General features: G+C 36.8%; 7 protein-coding genes and 1 long non-coding RNA gene across 10 annotated transcripts; 4 read left to right on the top strand and 4 right to left on the bottom strand.

Annotated features, from left to right (window-relative positions):
- Positions 1 to 1,369: 1,369 nt before the first annotated feature.
- On the bottom strand, positions 1,370 to 3,231 carry LOC125578604. Its single transcript, XR_007316716.1, has 2 exons — positions 2,571 to 3,231; positions 1,370 to 1,584 (listed from the first exon to the last, which is right to left on the bottom strand). It is a non-coding gene; the product is annotated as an uncharacterized LOC125578604 (long non-coding RNA).
- A 501-nt stretch (positions 3,232 to 3,732) lies between these two features.
- LOC106435816 (ATP-dependent Clp protease proteolytic subunit 6, chloroplastic) lies at positions 3,733 to 5,978 on the top strand. Its single transcript, XM_013876740.3, has 9 exons — positions 3,733 to 4,297; positions 4,377 to 4,438; positions 4,527 to 4,587; positions 4,681 to 4,882; positions 4,963 to 5,028; positions 5,120 to 5,260; positions 5,330 to 5,383; positions 5,486 to 5,578; positions 5,670 to 5,978. The coding sequence occupies exons 1-9, from the start codon at positions 4,203 to 4,205 to the stop codon at positions 5,715 to 5,717; spliced, it is 822 nt and encodes a 273-aa protein (XP_013732194.1). The 5' UTR covers positions 3,733 to 4,202; the 3' UTR covers positions 5,718 to 5,978.
- Positions 5,979 to 6,226: 248 nt separating this feature from the next.
- On the top strand, positions 6,227 to 6,795 carry LOC106435820 (S-protein homolog 21). The gene has a single exon (XM_013876746.3). It carries the CDS (start codon positions 6,305 to 6,307, stop codon positions 6,719 to 6,721), a length of 417 nt encoding a protein of 138 aa, XP_013732200.1. The 5' UTR covers positions 6,227 to 6,304; the 3' UTR covers positions 6,722 to 6,795.
- A 2,561-nt stretch (positions 6,796 to 9,356) lies between these two features.
- LOC106413638 (berberine bridge enzyme-like 2) lies at positions 9,357 to 11,281 on the top strand. The gene has a single exon (XM_048741817.1). The coding sequence runs from the start codon at positions 9,483 to 9,485 to the stop codon at positions 11,154 to 11,156; it is 1,674 nt and encodes a 557-aa protein (XP_048597774.1). The 5' UTR covers positions 9,357 to 9,482; the 3' UTR covers positions 11,157 to 11,281.
- Positions 11,282 to 11,312: 31 nt separating this feature from the next.
- On the bottom strand, positions 11,313 to 13,177 carry LOC106411950 (alpha-ketoglutarate-dependent dioxygenase alkB). The gene is made up of 7 exons (XM_013852818.3): positions 13,012 to 13,177; positions 12,777 to 12,922; positions 12,350 to 12,660; positions 12,138 to 12,276; positions 11,980 to 12,046; positions 11,784 to 11,905; positions 11,313 to 11,691 (listed from the first exon to the last, which is right to left on the bottom strand). The coding sequence occupies exons 1-7, from the start codon at positions 13,116 to 13,118 to the stop codon at positions 11,552 to 11,554; spliced, it is 1,032 nt and encodes a 343-aa protein (XP_013708272.2). The 5' UTR covers positions 13,119 to 13,177; the 3' UTR covers positions 11,313 to 11,551.
- A 1,241-nt stretch (positions 13,178 to 14,418) lies between these two features.
- On the bottom strand, positions 14,419 to 15,916 carry LOC106412553 (nucleolin 1). Of its 3 annotated transcripts, none has more exons than XM_013853461.3 (6): positions 15,857 to 15,916; positions 15,737 to 15,789; positions 15,492 to 15,641; positions 15,266 to 15,433; positions 14,933 to 15,174; positions 14,419 to 14,858 (listed from the first exon to the last, which is right to left on the bottom strand). In XM_013853461.3, exons 1-6 carry the CDS (start codon positions 15,875 to 15,877, stop codon positions 14,665 to 14,667), a joined length of 828 nt encoding a protein of 275 aa, XP_013708915.2. In that variant the 5' UTR covers positions 15,878 to 15,916; the 3' UTR covers positions 14,419 to 14,664. The 3 variants fall into 3 exon arrangements, with proteins under 3 accessions (XP_013708915.2, XP_013708914.2, XP_048597773.1); XM_013853460.3 differs by having other exon boundaries at positions 15,492 to 15,644; positions 15,857 to 15,912; XM_048741816.1 differs by lacking the exon at positions 15,492 to 15,641 and having other exon boundaries at positions 15,857 to 15,912.
- A 334-nt stretch (positions 15,917 to 16,250) lies between these two features.
- On the bottom strand, positions 16,251 to 18,031 carry LOC106435819 (tyrosyl-DNA phosphodiesterase 2-like). Its single transcript, XM_013876745.3, has 4 exons — positions 17,537 to 18,031; positions 17,322 to 17,470; positions 17,135 to 17,245; positions 16,251 to 17,058 (listed from the first exon to the last, which is right to left on the bottom strand). Exons 1-4 carry the CDS (start codon positions 18,006 to 18,008, stop codon positions 16,474 to 16,476), a joined length of 1,317 nt encoding a protein of 438 aa, XP_013732199.1. The 5' UTR covers positions 18,009 to 18,031; the 3' UTR covers positions 16,251 to 16,473.
- A 2,041-nt stretch (positions 18,032 to 20,072) lies between these two features.
- Positions 20,073 to 20,722, top strand: LOC106435837 (glycine-rich protein 5). The gene has a single exon (XM_013876761.3). The coding sequence runs from the start codon at positions 20,150 to 20,152 to the stop codon at positions 20,477 to 20,479; it is 330 nt and encodes a 109-aa protein (XP_013732215.2). The 5' UTR covers positions 20,073 to 20,149; the 3' UTR covers positions 20,480 to 20,722.
- Positions 20,723 to 20,759: the final 37 nt, after the last annotated feature.

Below are 20,759 nucleotides of genomic sequence, written 5' to 3'. Positions count from 1 at the left end.
TAATGTTCCAAACAATTTTGACAAAGTATAAAATTTTAAAAATAAGTATGCAAACTTAAAATGATAATGTTTTAAATTTTTTAAAAAGTATAATCATAGATAATAAAGAATAACTTCTTGAAATGTAACACGGAAAAACAAACTATGTTATAAAAATTAAAGTAATCTAATATTTTGAAGTTTTAATTTAATAACAAAAAAAAAACTTAATATCATAACATCCAAAAAATATTATATATCAATAAAATTTACTAAAATAATATGATGGATGCTACCATGTATACAATTTACTAAAATAATAAGTTTATATTCACAATATATAACACTAAAATTAAAATTATATACTTAAAAAGTTTATAATAAATCAAAAGTATACATTCATAAAATGAAAAATATCCGCACGAATGTGCGAGTCAAAATCTAGTTAATTTTAAAACAGAGTATAATTTGTTGTTTGTCGGTTGACTCATTTCCGAGTAATAGTTTTACTTGTGTAAAGGGAGCACATATGAACAAAAATGAAGTGATGATGAGATGAGATCGAGAATAAAAATATAGACACTAGCAAATAAGATTCGGGTCTTTACAAAGATTACTATGGATGCTTTCCACTAACACGTAACTTGCATATTATTAATTATATCCCAACATAGTTTATCCAATATTAATCTAAAAGAAATAACAACTCCAACTACAATATCGACAATGAAAATGAAGCATATCCGTAACATTTCTACTTCTGGAATATCGTGATGCATACGAAAAAGATTAAAACAATTCAATTGACTATTTATGTCATCAAATAACACCAATCTGTTTAATTTTTTGTATAGAAAAAAACTTGAAAATTAAACATCTTTGAACTGAAGTATTAGAATAGTGGATAACCTATCAAAATAACTTGAGAAACGGTGTGAACGAGACTAACTTGGGAATTACCTTGAAGAATCCATTTGATTTTTTTTTTTTTTGTCATCTATGAATTTCATTCCAAGATCATAAAAGATCAATCATCCAGTTAAGGTACAAACAAAAGACCTACAATAAGACTCTTCCACAAACAAGTCTACACCTCCCATTTCCTTCCAAAAAATCATGATCCACGCACAAGGCTTCTAGTTAAACAGAATTTCCTTTGCCTTCTATACCCAAAATTTTGGATATTAAAGGAAATGTGAGGCCACTGTTTAGCCAGGTCATTTGATTTCACTATACCCAATGGGTAACGATAGAGAATAAATAGAAGACATCAATTGTTTATAGAGGTGAGTTGAAATGTGAATATACTGATATCATGGGGCCCAAATTGGACTTAGACCCAACATCTTAAAACTATGCTAAACACACAAACAAAAGTATATTCTTCGAATATATTCTATATGACTCCATGCATGTCTACAAGTTTGGTGTGCTACAAAGCCTACAGTATTAGCGTTTCAGTAATTAGTACTCAACAGGTGTAAGGATAATTGTACTATCGTTGATTGGAGCATTGCTTTAAGTATAGAGAGTGGTTTAAATCACTGATGAAGCAAGACTGGTCATGGAATCGTCCTGCACTTGAGTACCTTGAGCTCTATCACTCTGCGCGCAAGTGAGAAGGGAAAAAGAGTGGAAAGTGTTAAGAAATTTTTTTTTTTTTGCTAAATGAAGTGTTAAGATTTTTTTGGGTCAGAAAATTAATAAATATATGCAAAAAATAGTTAGTGAAAGGGTTTAATGAGAGACAAATAAATAATGGTTTTGGTCACATTTGGTTTGTCCTATAACAGACAGAGTCTTTATTCTTGTGTCTTTTATTAATTCCCAGATGTCCTTTTGAGGTCGCCTCTCCTTATTCTTGTGTTTTTAATGTAATTATTTCTACCTTCAAATTTGAATTTTGAGAAGTTTTATAAGTTTGGACATTTTTATTCACATAGCTGATAACATTTGTTGGACGATATTTTTATAAGTAATTTTTTTAAATATGCGTATAAACCATTTCCCAGTTATATTATAGACAAGAGTGCAGATAATTACTTCCTAAAATTTACAATTTTTGTATTATCCTCACGATAGCAAACCACGACAACATGAACACTATAGCTACTACGTTTAGTCCAGTAGCATGTAACTACTAAAATTCCTTATACTTTCTAAAAATAGAAGCGGCACCGCACTTGTACATGGATTTAGGGGGAGGGGGATTGCTGCGTCTTACATCCTTACACCTTCGAAGCTCCCAGAGTAAAAAACTAAATGAAATTTTTTTTTTTTGATAAAATACCTTTAACATGATTGACAATATACTTTTTAGGTTAATAACCATCTTGGTTATATGCGTGATATTGGCACGGCTCAATCGAACAAAATCAATCTCTATCAACTAAGAGTGAGACTATTTGATTGAACCGCACTAATATCTCGCTTGACCAGCTTACATCACAATACAAAACCCGTCTCATCTGATTTTCATCACTAGCTAGTTAGCTCCACAAAACCGAGAAACCAAAAATAAAAGTAATATCATGAACTAATAGATCAAATAAACATATAAAATGATCTCGGCACTAAAAATGTTACTTTACCAGTGAAGATCATCGGATCCGCGCAGAACTCTTATTTTTAGCAACGTCCAAAATAAAAGAACTAAGTAGAAGAATCAGAGGAGAGAAAAGAAGGTGGCTATTTGCAAAGTCTATGAGACTGCAAAGTGAAGAACAAGATCTAAATATGAAGATGGTTGAAGAAGAGAGTCACTAGCATTAAATTAGACCAACAACCCCATACCAAAAAGGAGGTTGGTTTATTAAATTTGAATTGTTTCTATAGGAATTGCTCCAAAAAAAAATTTGTTTATATAGGAAACTTTTTTGAAAAGAGTATTTATATGTGTTCTGATTAAATTTTAAATATTTTTATAGTATATATACTTTCCAAGCGATGATATAAATTAATGAAAATAATCTCATATGATTGTCAAGAACAAGAGTTTGTTGGCGGAGTGGCCTAACCAAATCAAACTCTTCTAACCAAATCAATGTTATTGTTAGTATTTAAACACAAAAGATGAAAAAAATCATACAGCGTCAGTGACAAAAAAAAACATAAAAGATGCACTGTTAGTATTTTATCATAAAAAATGAATCAAAACTGTTGCTGTTGAAGCTTTCAAATTAATTTTGACTGTTAAAACTGTAAACTGTGACTGGTAAATAATTAATGTGACTTAGAAATATTAAAAACCATAAAATAGTGGTTTTAAGAAGAAAAAAAGACCACGGAAAGAGCAAATGCAGTTATTTTAGCTTTTAAGAATTTTAAAAGAAGCTCTAAAGTTTGATTGGTAATAATTTGACGTTAAAGATTTTAGATTTAAGTTAAAGTCTCAACAGACTCAAGTTCAAACCCCAATCGGACCCTTAATTGGTTTTCCAAATACTACTATTAATGAAGTCCATGGCATGAAGTTAACTAATTCATTTGTAGCCGACGAAATAAACGATTTTCCCATGAGCATTCAATTTAGTATTTATGAGGTTTGTAAGAGAAAAAGCAAGGCATGTTGGTGGGGTTATGTCACTGCCAGTAGTATACATTTGAATTTCGAAATTAATATGGCTCATCTTTCTAAATATTCTTCCTCCCTAGTTCCTATCATTTATTCAATATTTCCTTAAAATATATTATTATGTACCTATGGAAAATAAAACATATTTCATCGTCTTCAAAAAATTCACAAAAGTGGAGTCTTTTAGATCATTTCAATGTAAAATTCTATTTTTTTTCTTCAAAAAATGGAATATTTCTAAAATTAAATTAAATTTACTCTAATAATATTCGATTTTGGTGAAAAAAAGTAAAAGATAAAAATTGAAAAAAATATTTCGTTTATAGAATAAATATATTTTTATTTTATCACTCCATAGAAAATAAAGCGAGATCAGAGTATTTCTTACTTTATTCTCTATTTTGAAATGAATCAAATCAAAAGTTGCCGTAAACTATAAGGATTATTGGTTCTCAAGAGTCGGTACAAGATTCCGGTTATGCAGAGTTAGGATTTGGTTCTGAACCCGCCGGCTGAGACAGAGTCACTCAGACCCGTCTTTGTTGTTGCTGTTGACCGAGTTGAGTTCAGTTTCGGTTCGTGTCCAAACAATATCCACGCCCGAACCCAAAAAAAAAAAAATTCACAAAAGTTTTGAGCTTTGGTAGCAATGGCGGGTTTGACGATTTCACCTCCTCTCGGTCTTTCCTTCTCTTCTCAAACTAGAAACGCTAAACCCACTTCGTATCTATCTCACAATCAAAGGTACTCCTACTTACCTTTCTAAATCGCAATCACATACCTTTGTATGACTCAAAGTTTGTCTCTTTTCTTGATTATCTAGAAATCTAACAAGTCGTATAGTTTCTGCGCTTCCAAGTCCGTATGGCGATTCATTGAAAGCTGGTAACTTTAAAAACCTCTTTGATTCTTTTATTTGAATTTCGAAGTATTGTTGCTGAGTTGAGCTGTGTTGTGTTTTGATGCTTTTCAGGACTTTCGAGTAATGTCTCTACAAAGATTGGCAACAAGGATCATCATAGCATTGATCAAAGGTCATTCACACTGTTTATGTATCTACCTATCTTTGTTTCTCTTAAGATAGATTGATTCAATGAGTTTGTCTTTTATGTTGGCAATGGTTTAAGATTTGGAGTGATAGAGGCTAAGAAAGGAAACCCACCTGTAATGCCATCAGTGATGACCCCTGGAGGACCTTTGGACCTTTCTTCAGTGTTATTCCGCAACCGCATAATCTTCATCGGACAACCCATCAACGCACAAGTAGCTCAGCGTGTCATATCTCAGCTTGTAACCCTCGCTTCTATTGATGATAAATCCGACATCTTGGTTAAGCTCAAAAAGACTTATTATACTTTGTCTCCCTCCTCTTCTTTTCAATATTTACTGACGAGTGTTCTTTGCTTTAGATATACTTGAATTGCCCTGGAGGCAGCACCTACTCAGTGTTAGCGATCTATGACTGTATGTCTTGGGTGAGTTGCTTTGCCGTGATCATGTTTTTGTCTACACAGAAGCTGTAGTGTATTAATCTATGGGATTTTGCTATGTTAATGATGGTTTTAGATAAAGCCTAAGGTTGGAACAGTAGCGTTTGGAGTAGCAGCGAGTCAAGGAGCACTTCTTCTTGCTGGAGGTGAGAAAGGGATGCGCTATGCAATGCCTAACACTCGTGTCATGATCCATCAACCTCAAACTGGATGCGGAGTATGTCTCTTCAAAATCTTCTTATATGTGTATGAACGTAAGTGATTTAGTGTTAACAAACCTTTGCAGGGACATGTGGAGGATGTGAGGAGACAGGTGAATGAAGCCATTGAAGCCAGACAAGTAATACTTTCTCTTTATATATTAGATGCTTCTTGGATTAAGAATATGGAAGGTCAAGTCTTTGGAGCTAAAATTTGAATCGTTGGTTATCTCTATGAACAGAAAATTGACAGGATGTATGCAGCCTTCACTGGACAACCTCTTGAGACAGTGCAGCAGTACACTGAAAGAGATCGTTTCTTATCCGCTTCTGAGGTAATATTACCAGTTAACTCAGAAATAATTTGAAGCTATGGTTCCTCATAATCCTTATGTACCATTGTTGGATGTCATTTTTTTTTTGCAGGCGCTTGAGTTTGGGCTTATCGATGGTCTACTGGAAACAGAATACTGAAGCAACATACAGGACAATGCACATTAGACGGTTCATTGCATGTTCAAAGCTTCCCAGTTTCATTTGAATATGAAGAGTTGTTAACTGACTTTGTGCATAAACCAATTTGTTTTTCTTGGTTTTGGTGTCTACTAAACAGACTAAAACCAATCTGTCCCATTTTTCTATTTGCGCTGAACCAATTTGAAAACTTGTGTTCTATTTACGTTAGGTTAGCTTGTTACTATTCAGTTAGGTAATTAAAATCATATACAATGCCAATGCATGTGTCGCTGAATTTTATGGTTTCTACCGCATTTGCAACTTGACTAAAAGAGAGGCTGTAAAACAAACTTGACTAAAAAGTGAGGAACATAGCTAAATAGAGAGGATGAATTAACTGGCCATTGGCGTCAATCTATTTGGCCTCAATCCTTAATATAAAATTCCAATTATAGAGCAAGAAGATATTGTTAAAAACCTCAAAAATAGCAGTACGTATGTGTATATATAAAACCACAGACATAAACACAAACATAACAAACAAGTTTTAACAATACAAAAAAATATATATCTAAAACATCTAGAAAGAAAGAAACAAAAAAAATATGAAAAATATTTCAATCTTTCTATTTGTTTTTACACTTTGCATGATCGACAATGCATATGGTGCCAATTTATTGAAAGGGGAGAAGACAACACTATATTTCAGGAACGGCCTTAGTTACAAGAAATGGCTCAAGGTACATTGTAAATCAGGGAACGACGATATGGGTGTCCACTATCTGAAACCTGGTGCAAGCGATTACACATTCAGTTTCCACGACAACGTTTTGGGGGGTACGCTTATCTGGTGTACCCTGAGCAAAGGACCTGATTATAAGGTCTCTTCTAGGTTTGACGCCTATAAACAGAACAAGGATAAGCCTCACGGAAAGTCATATAACTATCTTGCTAAAGATGATGGCATCTATCACAGTAATCTTGTGGAATTTAAACTTCACAAGAAGTTTGACTGGAAATAGAGATCACAAACTAAATCTCCCCTGTTATCAGATGTTTTCAATATATGTACTTATATTATTTTATTTTTTTGATCAAACTAATATATGTACTTATATATTAACACCATTTATTTGTTATATTTGTAAAAACCAGTGATATACTTGTAAATATATCAATGATATACTTGTAAAAATTGTTCTTATTTGTTTCACTGTATTTAAAATTTATAAATTAAACTTTGGTGTTATTCAGTATATATTTTCTAAAAGTTAAATTTTTCTATCGTTTCTTCGTTAGATCGTGACGCGAAATGATCTGAAAACCCTTAACAAGCCAATTTAGCATATGCGAACTAAATCAATCTCCAAACACTTAACATACAATTCCGACCCAGATTTATTAATAAGCTCTAAGTTACATGCAATGAAAACTATTTATAAATTTAAAATATAGTCACGTATATGCATGTGGTAGTCTTTTTTACCGTTTACAGATTCTTTTAAGAGAAGTTTAATAATAACGACATAAAATAAACCCAAAAAAAACACACAAGAAAGTAGAGATGACATTGGTGTTAAAAAAAAAGATTGTCAAAACAATATTTGATATGGGAATGGGATTATAATCTACTTATAACTTTCATTTTTAGATGATTTCTGCATCATTTTTGCAGCTCGAGACAAGGCTTCGGAGAACTAGAAGAATAGTGATCGATAGTTTGTCTTTAATCACGTTAACATAATCCGAGAAGTGAAATACTCTATAACGACCACCATCACGAACTATTGTTCGATTTTTGTTTTTTATTTCTTCTTGTAAAGGGCTATTTTGTTGGTGTGCTTGCTTCTATACCATTTTGATGTTTCTCTTACCTATTGTTGTTATATCGTCTCTCATCATCACATTTAGTTTCTATTTTTTCTCCATGCTTTTATTATTATGTTTTCATTATTATCTATATTCGTACAATCTAGTTTAATGTAACTTAAGTACTCGATTAAAAGGAGAGTCTATAAAACAAACTTGACCAACAAGAGAGGAACATACCTAAATAGGGAGGAGGCCATTGGAAAAAATCTTGAAAACTTGATGGGATCAATCTATTTTTTCGAAACGACTAGATAAAATCATTAATAGAAAACTTCCAATAACAGAGTAAGAAGATAATGTGAAAACTCAAAAATAGCAATACTATGTGTATATATAACACCACAAACACAAACACGAGTTAAACAATACATAAATATATATCTAAAACATCTAGAAAGAAAGAAAAAATGAAAAGTACTTCATTCTTTCTATTTGTTCTTACCCTTTGCATGATCGGCAACGTAGGTGCCAATATATTTCAACGGGCCAATACAACACTCATATTCGTGAACCGCCTTCGTTACAGGAAATGGCTCAAGGTACATTGTAAATCAGGGAACAACAATATGGGTTTCCACTATCTGAAACCAGAGGGATTCTACTATTTCAGTTTCCACGATAACTTTATGGGAAACACGCTTTTCTGGTGCACCCTGAGCAAAGGACCTGATTATAAGGTCTCGTCAACGTTTGATGCCTATGTGGAGGACAATAGAGAGCCTCACGGACACACATATAGCTATATTGCTAAAGATGATGGCATTTATCATCAAAATCGAGAATATCCTAAACTTCACAAGAAGTTTGACTGGAATCGGAGATACTAAAGAATTTCCCTCATGAAATTAGATACTTTAAACATATGTATGTACTTGTATATATATTCATTGATTTGTTATATACTTGTATAAAAACAAATGATATACTTGTAAATATGTCAATGATATACTCTTGTAACTAAAAGTCTTTCTTATTTGTTTCACTGAATTTCAAAATTTGAAGTTAAACTTTGGTGTTGTTCAAAAATATAATTTGATTTTAATCACATGGATTTCTAAAATTCATATTTTAAGATTTCTGATGAACGCCATTGACGCGATGTGATCTATAAACCCTAAACATGCCAATCGAGCTTATGTAGACATGCAAACTAAATTAATTAGTCTCCAAATACTTACCATACAAAATTAACAAACCTAAATCTCAAAACCCTAACATGCGATTCCAACCCATGATATTTGTGTAAAAGATTGTCAAAACAACATTAGAAGGCCGATATGTATTGTTTCGTCTGCAGTTTCTTTTTTAATCAGTTCCATGTATACACATGCAAAATGATACGTCAATGTTTACTTGGAAGAAGAAAAAAAACTAGCAAAAAAAAACATTAGAAGGATATAATTAATCTTACTTACATTTTAGATGATTTCTGCATCATTAGGTGAAGCTCAAGCAAGGCTTCGGAGAACTAGAAGAATAGTGATTGGTTGTCTTTATTCATGTTAACATAATCTGTGAAGCGGAAAAAAATCTATGAACTTTATGCTTCTTTGAGTAAAATTCACTGATTCACCCAAAAAGTAAGAGTCACTGTTTTGGTTGAGTTATATTCAAAGTTCAAAGATGTGGCCTTATATTATTTTCATTTTTGACAATCAAAATATAACAAATACAAAACACAAGTTGATTTTTTTTTGAAACACAAGTTGATTACAACCATCATAGATGTTTTCAACTATAAATACATTCTTCAAATTAGAAAGAAAAAAATTGATTATACAAAAATTCAGAACAACCGCACAAAATAAAGAAAGAAATAAGAAAAAAAACCTTAACTATTAGTAATAGTCTATTACAAACGAATCCTAATATTAGCCAAAGCCAAGAATATAGCTAAAACTTCAAGAATCTATGTCCTATATATACACCACAGAACAACACCAACAACAATTCATTCAATCAACAAACATGAAGCTCCTTTGTTTGACTTTTGTCTTCTTGGTCTCCACGATTCTCACCGCAGCAACTCCTCCAGACGCAACAGTCTACCAAAACTTCCTCCAATGCTTCACAACCCAAACGCGCGCTCTTCCCAACACCTTAGCCGATGTCGTTTTCCCGCAAACCGCAGCCGGTTACACCCCCGCCCTACGCAACTACATCCGAAACGCGCGTTTCAACACCACCGCGTCTCCTAAACCCGCGATCGTGATCGTCGCGCGTTCCGAGGCCCACGTCCAAGCAGCCGTAGTCTGCACCAAAACGCTAAAATTCCAGCTGAAAACTCGTAGCGGCGGGCACGACTACGAAGGCGTCTCGTACGTATCCAACCTCCCCTTCTTCCTCCTCGACATGTCGAGCTTCCGCGACATCACCGTCGAGGGAGAAACCGCCTGGATCGGAGCCGGCGTCACGCTCGGTGAAGTCTACTACCGTATATGGGAAAAAACCAAAACGCACGGCTTCCCCGCGGGTGTCTGTCCCACCGTCGGTGCAGGAGGGCACATTAGCGGCGGCGGGTACGGAAACATGATCAGAAAGTACGGACTCTCCGTTGACTACGTCACCGACGCGAAGATCGTGGACGTTAACGGACGCGTTCTTGACCGTAAAGGAATGGGAGAAGATCTCTTTTGGGCGATTAACGGCGGGGGCGGGGCGAGTTTCGGCGTGATCTTGGGTTTCAAGATCACGCTTGTCCCCGTCCCCGAGACCGTTACGGTCTTCAGAGTTCAGAAGAACTTAGACGAGAACGCGGTCGAGATGGTGCATAAATGGCAGTTCGTTGCTCCGAAAACTGATCCTGGTCTCTTCATGAGGGTGTTGTTACAGCCCGTGACAAGAAACAAGGTCGAGACTGTTCGCGCCTCGGTCTTGGCCTTGTTTCTCGGCAAGTCGAGCGAGGTTTTGTCTCTACTAAACAAAGACTTCCCCGAGCTTGGTTTAAAGCAAGAGAACTGCACGGAGCTCACGTGGATTCAGTCCGTGCTGTGGTGGGACAACCACGACAACGCTACGCTGGTTAAACCCGAGGTACTGCTCGAACGTAACTTGGACACGGCGTCTTACGGGAAGAGGAAGTCAGACTTCGTGGAGAAGGAGATTACTAAAGAAGGGTTAGATTACTTGATGAAGAAGATGATTGAAGTTGGGAAGATAGGGTTGGTGTTTAACCCTTACGGTGGGAAGGTGAGCGAGGTGGCTACGACGAAGACTCCTTTCCCGCATAGGACCAAGCTTTACAAGGTGCAGCACTCGATGAACTGGAAAGACCCGGGGCCTGAAGCTGAGACCAGTTTCTTGGAGAAGGCGAAAAGCTTTTATAGCTACATGGCTCCTTTTGTGACTAAGAACCCTAGACACACGTATTTGAATTACAGGGATTTGGATATTGGAGTTAATAGCCATGGTCCGAATGCTTACAGAGAAGGTGAGGTTTACGGTAGGAAGTATTTTGGAGAGAATTTTGATCGGTTAGTGAAGGTGAAAAGTACTGTGGATCCTGAGAATTTCTTTAGAGATGAACAGAGTGTACCTACCTTGCCTAGCAAGCCAGCTAACACGCCCGCTAAACCCGCTCTATAAACCCTAGTTCATAGCAATTTTGAAAGAAGCGCCAGGCAGAGACCTAGAGCCAGTAACAATGTCTATAAACTAATTACTTTTTTTTTTAATTTTCAAAACTTGTAAATAATAATAAACCATTTGCTAACAATTTGTAAATTGTAATACAGAAAGAGCTATATAAAAGTGATTTTCTTTCTTTGATAGTAATACAGTTGTTAACAATTGTCTAAAATTTTTAGAATTTCAGCACAAAACTATTCTCATAGTGTATGAATCTTACTTTAGTTCTGTCTGAATCCTAAGAACATAGAACACTAAAAGTAGTGAAACAGAGGAAGAGGGCTGCTTCTCAAAATCTTCTCGCTCGATGCTAATACAGATACTTTTGCCGACATCAGGTGAACTCAGGCAACTTAGAAAACTTGCCTGATGTTTATGTTGATTCTCGAAGTTTTGATGTACTCTGCGAAAGAATGTCCACTTTCATGGGACAATTCTGATTCAAGTGCGCCAATATCTGCATTCTCTTCGTCAATGAAGATACGGGGCACGCCTGCATCATCAACAGATATAATCTCAGACCAAGCAGAGAGAAAATATGAAAAAAAACAGGTAAGCTGATGATGCAAATGAGGTAAGGTTTACCGTGAAAGCATTCCCTGGCTTCTCCAGCCATTAGTACAACATCTCCACTTCTGAGATACATAGCATGTGGAGGATCCTCTTTTGATTTTCCTCCTAAGAGGAAAATAGCTTTACATCCCAGGCTGCGTAAGAAGAAACAAAGTCACTCTACTGCGCCTATTAAGTTTTGCTATAAAAAAAAGGCAAAGATTTATACCTCATGCTTACTATGGGTTTACTCCAGTCAGCTTCCATGTCATCAAGGTGACCTCCAAGGGTATCACCTAAAGAATAAGTTAAATAAGTTATCAAAGTTCAACACTCTTTTAAGATTAATCCAAGGAATTGGAACACAAGATTTAAAGATAACTCTACCTAAGCCAAAGTAGTTTACGATTGCACCCTCTGGACGGAACTCCTCCCCTGAAGGCATCGCAATGGCGGCATGTGTCTTAGCTAGTTGATAAAGTGCATCAGGGATGTTGTTATGAGGCAGAGAAACATCATAGTTGCGCTGAAAAAAATCATTCAATTCAAGTAACAGTAGGTACTAATCTATTTCATCAAAACAAGTTCCAAAAACCGACCTTGGACCAATCAAACTGTAGACCGAGAGTGCTCCAACGAAGCTTCCTTAACAGAACCGAAGCTGAAACTGACTTGCAACTTCGTTGTTTAACTTTAGCAATAGCTTCTTCACCATCACAAAACTTCCATATATTAGTATCCTCCTGAACTAACACCTTGTTTGTTTTAGCTGAATCAAACAAATCAGCAACCGGACCATAAATAGCATTGTGGTTTGTCCTATTCGGAGGCTGAGGGAAAGTCATCAAGCTCTCTTTGATCCATTTGCACTGCTCCTCCAAGCTCAACGCATTAGGGATAAAGTAAAACCCTAAATCAAAAATCAAAATTTCACTTCACATAAGTTTCAACCTTTCATTGAAAATCTTCATACCCACAATCAAAATTACAAAACCCAACTCTGTTAGATCCTAATTTTGACTTTACCGGGACGATTCTCGATGCAGAACACCTGGGAATCAGCTTCTGCAACCCTAATTCCGTCGGGTAAAGCACCGGTCTTGTTGAAATCTTGTGAAATTGAATTGAAATCGAGAACCGATGACAAATCAACCGGTTTAGGTAGCTTCTTCCTGCGAAGTTTGAAGTGAATGTAAGTGGGAGGATACAACAATGGCCAGTGATGAATGGGAGGAGATTTTAAAACAAAAAAGGTGCTTACTTTCTCGAGAACTTTGAGTCTTGTTCGTAGTAAAGCTTGTAATTTTTCTCTGCTCTCCGGAAAGCCGTACGATCTGCGTCGTCAGAGACGTTCGCCGATTCGTACATCTTCACCACCAGTCGACGATTAAATCTCTGACTCTGGAAATCAAAGGAGTTTAGTTTTGTTTTCGCTTTTGGACTAATTTTTTTTAATTTGCAATGAAGGCATTGGTCTTTCTCCAAAATTCTTTTTTAGACCTATTTTTGAAAAACGTGGACAAACGAACCCCTGTAGTTCTTCTACTTGTAGTTTTCTAACAAAGCATGCATGCATGCATACATCTTTTTTGACAAGTAGTTGAGTGTTGTTTTGTGATGATGACACATGTACTTTGATTTTGAAGCTTCCGTGGCTAAAAAAACGTGCTCAGCACGCTCTTGGCCATCTACAGGTCCCAGTCATCCCAACCCCGAAAGGTTTTAAACCCAGTCTCAAAGTCTAACCGATTCTAAAGGTCTTGCCTTCTATTTTTTGCAGGAATTCACGTGTTTCATACGTTTGGTCAAGTGTTAAGCCACCATTAGTGGTTAGCTCTAACATAGTCTCTCACCGTTGTATTAACGAAATTAAATGCAAAAAGTAAAAGGGGAGTGAGAATTGGTGAGGTACATCTCTCTACGAAGAGATTCTTTCTGACAGTAAAGAAACTCAGATGCAAGCTGTCCTATTCCTATTGCTTTACTATATACATTAGGTACTCATGGGAAGCTATCCACCACTAATGCTGCTCTTTTTCATGTTGTGCAGAACAGTGTGAATAAAAACAACAGAAGAACCATTTTTATGGCGTTGGTATACCACGAGACTCATCTTTCTTCAAAGGCTTAGCTTCAGACTCTTCACTGTTGAGACAAACAGTTAATCTAGCTTATTGTCAAGAACATGCTTTGTACATTAAATTTAAGGTTCAGTGTCTGAAACCAAACCCTGATATACCAAACATATCACATGTGTTCGTGATCATCTAACTCTGATCAGTAATATATCTCTGAGTGGGATTCGTACTGCCTTCGGTTCTATCTCCACGCCCTCCCTTTTCATTTTGGGCAACGCCCTGTTGGGAGTAAGAGATATGATTTTCAAACCCTGCTAGGCATTTTACTCGCTATGGAAGAAACTCGCTCCATCTCTATTTTATTTTTGTTTCGTTTTGCTTCGAAGAATGAAGTTCCATAGACTTAATAAGCCTCTTCATAATTTTACATTGTTTCTCACAGACCAAGTGCAAGAACAGAGAGAGTCTTGTGTATGATAAGGTAAATGTTAACTTTTAAGAATGAGATAGCTTGGCATGATATCAACTGGCTTAGGTGGACAAGGGAGCCGAGGACTTGGATAAATATTTAATTTTGTGGAACGTAGATATGTTAACCTTAAGTCTTTTTAAGTTAGTAAAAACTTGATTGGACAACCAAGTTTGTCAGTGTTATTACAGAGTTTTATCATAAAAACCAACACGCGCGCATAAAAACATATTTAAAATCCAGACAAAACATAACATTCAACATCCAGAAAAGAGAAAAGAAGGAGGTGGCATTGCAAGACAAGTTAATAACACGAGACAGCATTTGAGAGAGAGGGAGAGAGAGAGAGAGAGAGAGAGAGAGATTTCTAGTCGGTAGTCATGATCGACTTCTGATTTCCCTCAGATAGAATTGCTTTATCTTTCTCAGCCATAGCCAACCTAGCTGCTTTAGCTGTCTCAGCCTTAGCCAACCTAGCTGCTTTAGTTCTCTTACCCTTAGCCAACCTAGCTGCTTCAGCCAACCTAGCTGCTTCATCTTTCTCAGCCATAGCCAACCTACCTGAAACAAACAAACATACAAATGAATGAACGGTTTTACACAAAAAAAAAAAAAGAATGAAGAAAGTAAAGTACGTGCGAGAGAGACGCCACCGCCGCCATCCTTTCTTAGTGGGAGGACAGCATTAACAACAAGATTAAAGCCTCCCGCAGAACGTCCGCTAAGTTTCAGAGCCTTTTCAATAGCATCTTTTCCACGGAGATGAACGAAAACCACTTCCCCCAAAACAGAACAATAGGATCCAGGGAAAACCGAACGTGCCATCTCCTCGACCTTATCCTCAGCAAGGCAAGTATCAAATCCTGTAACATTCAACCTAAAATAGCAGGACATCATATTAGGACAAGAACAAACAGGTTAATAAATACGAAAGGAAAATATAAATAAATAAAAAAAAATCAATTTACACGCGCTGTCGGTATTTGTCTTGTGCTTCGGGAGTAGCAAAGAAATGGTCAAGGCGATTGCTGTCAAAAGGGTAAGCCGTAACTCGTAAAATACTTCCTCCCATGTCACTTCCATCACACGTCAACGCCTTTTCTTCATCTTCTTCGTTAACATAGATTAATCCGCATCTGTAAAACACAAAGATTATTATAGACGATCAAGCTGGAGGAGGAAGAAGTCACAAACCTGCAGAGAATGGTACGATTGAAGTCGAGTTCGTGAGCAAAAGCATGTATTAGCTTTATTCCACGTGATGCCAAGTGTTTTCTCAGGCCCTCTTCAACAACATCCTTACGAGAGGAGATATCGTATCCCTCAACCGCAATCCTTCTAATGCTGCTTTATTATTGCAAAAGGATATTAATTAATTACCGTGAGACACAATAACACATGATCCATCTAATTAGATATACAAAAAAAAAGAGACGAACCTGCTCTTTCGAATCGCTGCATCACTACCGTTCAATTCCAGACCTTCCACACCCTCAAGTAAATAAGATCTAATCAGACAACTGATTCCAGAAACATAAAGCGATGATAAGAATAATTACTTTGATCACGGATGCGTCCATGGCGACAGACTGCTGCGCTAGGTTTTTCGAGGGGCGATAAAGATATTTTGAATTTTTTTGGTCTTTATAGAGTCTCTCGACTTTAATTTGCGATTAAGACACTGGCTTTCTTCAAATTCTTTTTTACACCCATTTTTCACAAAAGCACACAAATGAACCCTGCAATGCAGTTCTTCGACTTGTAGTATTGAACACAATCGGACTTGGAGAAAATTACAAAAAAAAATCAACATATAGCAATTGCACATGCATATAACATACTCGTATAACAATCGAGCTAATTGTTAATAACATGCTTTGTACATTAAATTCAAGGTTTAAAGAATAACTTCGTAGCTGTCAGAAACCAAGCCCTGCTAATCAAACTCTCATGTGTTTAACACTGATTTTTTTTTTATCAAAGTGTTTTAACACTGATTAGTTTCATACTTTTCATTACAAAAGCTAAAGCTGGACTCAAGACTGATCTTTCAGTTCAAATCAGGAAATGAAGACTTTCCAAAACAAAACACAAAGAAGAAGCTAAAACCGCTTATCAGTATCACAGAAGTTCCACGAGGGAAAAAAGGAACTTCGAGCTCCGATATAGTTTGAACTCATTTTGGCAAAAGAGTTAAAAGCAGACCAAAATGATCGCTAGGCAACACTGGAAGCTCCAGCTTCTTGACGTCACCCCTCACTCTCTTCTCTTTCACATATGACAAACCAGGTATCGCCTCTTTCCCAACCATCTCGATCCCACCAAGCTCGTAATCATCCAGACGGCAGAAAAACCGGTCTAACCGCTTCTGCAACGCTCGGTTACCAGACAACATCGGGTTTGCTTTCGTGTCGTACGTAAAACCAAGATCGCCTGGTTTCAAAACCTCCCAAACATCGACCCATTTGTCTGGCAAAGGAAACTTCCCGTCTAGCTTGTCGTCCCAGTTCATGTCTCCCGCAAATACCACGTTGGGGTTAGCTCTGAGATGCTCGATGGCTTCATTGGCTTGTTCAACGCGTTCTCTGCTATACATCTGGTCCCATTTAGGAGGACCTGGACAGGGACTCTCGAGATGGCTTGTTGCCAGAACAAGCGGCTTTCTCCCCGGAACTTCAACCTCTGCAACGGATAAGTCTCTTCCCATTATCGAGTTCCTAAAGCTTTTACAGCTTGAAGACTTCATCCCCACCTTGCTCAACTGCAAATCAACCATAACAGTCAGTTTACAAAAAAAATCAAAGGAACTTGACAAATCTACAAGCTAAAGAGCCTACCAGCATGCAATAGTAGCCTCTTGATTGCGCCGCATCGACTGAGACAGAACAAGTATACTCTTTCCACCAGTTGGATTTGCGGAAAATCTCATATATCTCAGGGATAACTTCCTACAAAGACCACATAACAACCATCAAGCTGCTTCTATTATTCAACTCACTCAGCGTCAAATGTTAAAAAAATGACCTGAAAGCATATGAGATGAGGAGAATGAAGCTGGATAAGATGGCCAATCGCTCTCATCCTATTACTCAACTCAAGATCTTCACGGAACCAAACATTGTAAGTCAAAATCTTCACACAAGACAAAGCTGTTCCTGAACCAGAAGCTTCCCCTACAGATAGAGTAATCAAACAAAGTAAGGACATTTTCAACGAGCAAGGAGTTTTAAAGGTCCAACCTTTCGATTCAATTTCGTTTCTTTTCTTCACAGAACCACCATCAACCTCGATGACGTCATCATCATCCATGGCCTTGCGTTTGCTACACCGCCGCAGAGGGAAGAAAACAGACCCGATTGAGTTGTTGTTGTTGTTGGTGTTACTTTCGAGACTCCCCGAATCGGTCAAGTCGTCGAAGGCAAGGAGAGAAGAAGACGACGGCGATCGCGTCCCGCAGATTCCGCAGGCTGAGTTCTTGTAGGTGTTCAGAAAGGTGCAAGCTTTGCACGCCCATTGAGATTCGTCGTTGGAGGAAACCGAGAGGGACGAAGGGGTGGGGAGAGGAGTCAAGCAGATCATGCAGTTGAGCTTCTGAGAAGGAGAATTGAGGAATGTACATTTGGTGCATGACCAAGAGGATGACGATGACGACGACATCGCAACGGGAGCGAGTCTAGTGACGAAGAGTCGGAGGAATCTGGATGCTGACATCTGACCTAATTTTTATTTATTGATTTTGACTTTGACTTGGGTCTCAGTTTAACGGTTACGCTTCATACGACGTCGTAAGCACGTTTCGGGTTACAGTAATGGTTCTTCAAAATTCGAAGGTGAACCGTAATCAAACCGGACCTAATTCAAATTCAACCAAAACCATACAGAATCACATGTTGGGGGGAATACCACAGCATGTAACACTAACATTTAGGATTTAGGAAGACATGTTTTTGCCCCAACAAAAGATACAAGAGAATAAATTGGTCTATGAACACAACAAATTACAAAAACAATCATAAAATGCAATGTTTATAAACCTAGAACTTCGGAACAAACAATGTTTATGAATCTAGAATTGTCACTCAACGTGGAGAAATGAACAATCACAGAATGGTAATAAAATATAAGTTACAAGAATCATAATACTAACGCAGAAGCCTCTTGAGAGATTTCTTGAGGAGGCTTCACAGCTGGCGATTGAGTCAAATTCACCACCGTTTGTGCTCGGTTTCCAACCTTCTTGCCGCACAAAATGAGGCAAGAACAACAAGTGATTAAACACAAATTACATAGTTCATAACGGTTAAACAGATATAATAAACAAGTTTCATACCTTCCTGGAAAAATGCGGCTTCCATGGCATGCAGCATCCATTTTCTAGATTAAGAAACTTCCACAAAGAAAAAAGAAGTGAAAAAGAGATACTTTGAGTCAATACTTAATCACAAAAGTTTCCAATTTTTAAGAATTTGAGACCATTTACACAACAAAGGATATGATCTTGATATTCTTTTCTTGTTATATAGCCTTATTTTTACTCAAAGTAGTAAAAAAATTGTAAATCAATGAGAATGTACAAGCTTCTAAGACCATTTATGATTGCAAAAAAAAAAACAAAGGTGATTCAAGATTAGATAACCTAGTGCATTAGCAACCATATTTTCAGATTCATGAACAAGAGAACATTCCCCTCTCAGAACCTAGCTTCTATGTACTGTATATGGCTGCAAATTCGAAGGTGAACCGTAATCAAACCGGACCTAATGCTAATTCAACTACAGCATGTAACAACAACATTTAGGAAGACAGATTATTACCCCAGCAAAAGATACAAGAATAAAAACAGCTTGATTGTATCAAGTTAGGCAAGATCGTTAAAGGGGAGTCAGATTAGTTGTCTATATTAATGGATCCACCTACGCACTTCAACTGTATCATTCCAAATCCATTTACGCATTTATGGTATATACATTCCATATCGAGCTCTACCTTTACTTTATCAATCTTCAATTAGGTCTCAATGATCATGTGTATGTCTTTGGCTTCCCAATTAATATATCCATAGAAATGCGGTGGAGTTGTTAGGTCTTTTTATGTCCTTACTTACCTACCCATCACGGCACGGCATCTCTAGTCACTGAAATACTGCTTTTTGTTATATAAACACCGTGTTTTAAGCGTCGGAATTGATATATAGATAATCCGGTAACATCTTATACCACGTGAGTTACAAAATAATTTTGCAGAAAATAGATTTTTGGTTTTGACAAATAAGATTGAGCCCCTCCACTACACCACGATCCACGAACATATGTTTCTATATGAAATGATGATGATCGTATCCATATATTAATCTTGTTAGAAACTCAACATCTCAAAAGCGAAAAAGATACCATGAAGAACATGAACCAGTCACTCGTTACCAATAATTTTTGAATTGAAATTGTAGAATTTTTCGTCAAGTGTTGTTCAAAAAATAAGATGTCCTCAAAGATTATAACATCTCAAATATGTCTAAAATTGCTCAACATTATATAGTAGTATAACATTTCAGTGCACAACGTTTCACGTTTTACCATCTAGAAAATTGTTTCATTATATGATTTCCTCTTTGTATAAAATACCTTTCGTTTGACACGTTCATTAAAACTTTTTTTTTTTGAAACACTCACGTTCATTAAGACTAATTTACCTAATTAAGCTACATTGTCCTAAGTCCAAATCAATTCGCATTTAATTTGCACCCGAGTTAGGTATGTATGCGTATATAAATACATAGCCTATATATGCTCTTGTAACACACACACACACACCTCGTCATAATCAAAAAAATAATCTATACCATCAAAGCAAACATGAAAGGCACTTTCACTAACTTGCTTGTGCTTCTCTTCATTGCACTTGTTTGTGCAAATGTCGGTGCTAGGAAACTTATTTCCGGAGATACCCAATTCAAGGATGAAAAATTCCTTGGCGGCGGCGGTGGAGCCGGTGGTGGCCTTGGTGGGATAGGGATTGGAGCTGGTATCAATGCTGGTATCAATGCTGGAATTGGAGGCGGTTTGGGTGGTGGCGGACTTGGCGGTGGCGGTGGTGGACTCCTCGGTGGTGGTGGTGGACTCCTCGGTGGAGGCGGTTTAGACGGAGGGGCCGGTGGACTTGGTGGTGGTGGTGGCTTTCCTTGAACGTATAGTCAAGTGTTTGTGTGCGGTGTGTGAGCTCATTCACAGCTTATTATGCTACTCAAATCATTTCCGTTGTCATAATAAATTTAGAGTGATTAATTCACATTTACATTTTTATTTCAACTTCAATGTTTTAATCGAGAAAGACCTTAGCTCATAGCTACAACTTTTGCGGTTATGGTCGGACTCGTAGTATGTGTAACGTCAAATATTATTATTAATTAGTGAAACATTTCCGATTTATTTTCTGTTCGAGATTTTTTTTTCTCTTATGAACTAC

The sequence above is a fragment of the Brassica napus genome, chromosome A9, assembly GCF_020379485.1.
Source record: "Brassica napus cultivar Da-Ae chromosome A9, Da-Ae, whole genome shotgun sequence".
Lineage (NCBI taxonomy): Eukaryota > Viridiplantae > Streptophyta > Magnoliopsida > Brassicales > Brassicaceae > Brassica > Brassica napus.
The sequence above is the reverse complement of the archived record's forward strand: the minus strand, read 5'-3'. Positions and strand labels throughout refer to the sequence as shown.

What these genes read in the sequence shown, in the direction of transcription:
- LOC106411950 (XM_013852818.3), bottom strand. Translation starts at nt 13,118, where the DNA reads ATGTACGAATCGGCGAACGTCTCTGACGACGCAGATCGTACGGCTTTC. An exon ending in TACAGTTTGATTGGTCCAAG is followed by an intron (nt 12,277 to 12,349) that starts GTCGGTTTTTGG and finishes GATTTTTTTCAG; the next exon opens with CGCAACTATGATGTTTCTCT. An exon ending in CGTAAACTACTTTGGCTTAG is followed by an intron (nt 12,047 to 12,137) that starts GTAGAGTTATCT and finishes CTTATTCTTTAG; the next exon opens with GTGATACCCTTGGAGGTCAC.
- LOC106435816 (XM_013876740.3), top strand. Translation starts at nt 4,203, where the DNA reads ATGGCGGGTTTGACGATTTCACCTCCTCTCGGTCTTTCCTTCTCTTCT. An exon ending in TGGCGATTCATTGAAAGCTG is followed by an intron (nt 4,439 to 4,526) that starts GTAACTTTAAAA and finishes GATGCTTTTCAG; the next exon opens with GACTTTCGAGTAATGTCTCT. An exon ending in TCTATGACTGTATGTCTTGG is followed by an intron (nt 5,029 to 5,119) that starts GTGAGTTGCTTT and finishes TGATGGTTTTAG; the next exon opens with ATAAAGCCTAAGGTTGGAAC.
- LOC106413638 (XM_048741817.1), top strand. Translation starts at nt 9,483, where the DNA reads ATGTCCTATATATACACCACAGAACAACACCAACAACAATTCATTCAA.
- LOC106435837 (XM_013876761.3), top strand. Translation starts at nt 20,150, where the DNA reads ATGAAAGGCACTTTCACTAACTTGCTTGTGCTTCTCTTCATTGCACTT.
- LOC106412553 (XM_013853460.3), bottom strand. Translation starts at nt 15,877, where the DNA reads ATGGACGCATCCGTGATCAAA. An exon ending in TGGACGCATCCGTGATCAAA is followed by an intron (nt 15,790 to 15,856) that starts GTAATTATTCTT and finishes TATTTACTTGAG; the next exon opens with GGTGTGGAAGGTCTGGAATT. An exon ending in GACAAATACCGACAGCGCGT is followed by an intron (nt 15,175 to 15,265) that starts GTAAATTGATTT and finishes CTGCTATTTTAG; the next exon opens with GTTGAATGTTACAGGATTTG.
- LOC106435820 (XM_013876746.3), top strand. Translation starts at nt 6,305, where the DNA reads ATGAAAAATATTTCAATCTTTCTATTTGTTTTTACACTTTGCATGATC.
- LOC106435819 (XM_013876745.3), bottom strand. Translation starts at nt 18,008, where the DNA reads ATGTCAGCATCCAGATTCCTCCGACTCTTCGTCACTAGACTCGCTCCC. An exon ending in CTCATCTCATATGCTTTCAG is followed by an intron (nt 17,246 to 17,321) that starts GTCATTTTTTTA and finishes TGGTCTTTGTAG; the next exon opens with GAAGTTATCCCTGAGATATA. An exon ending in GAGGCTACTATTGCATGCTG is followed by an intron (nt 17,059 to 17,134) that starts GTAGGCTCTTTA and finishes GTTGATTTGCAG; the next exon opens with TTGAGCAAGGTGGGGATGAA.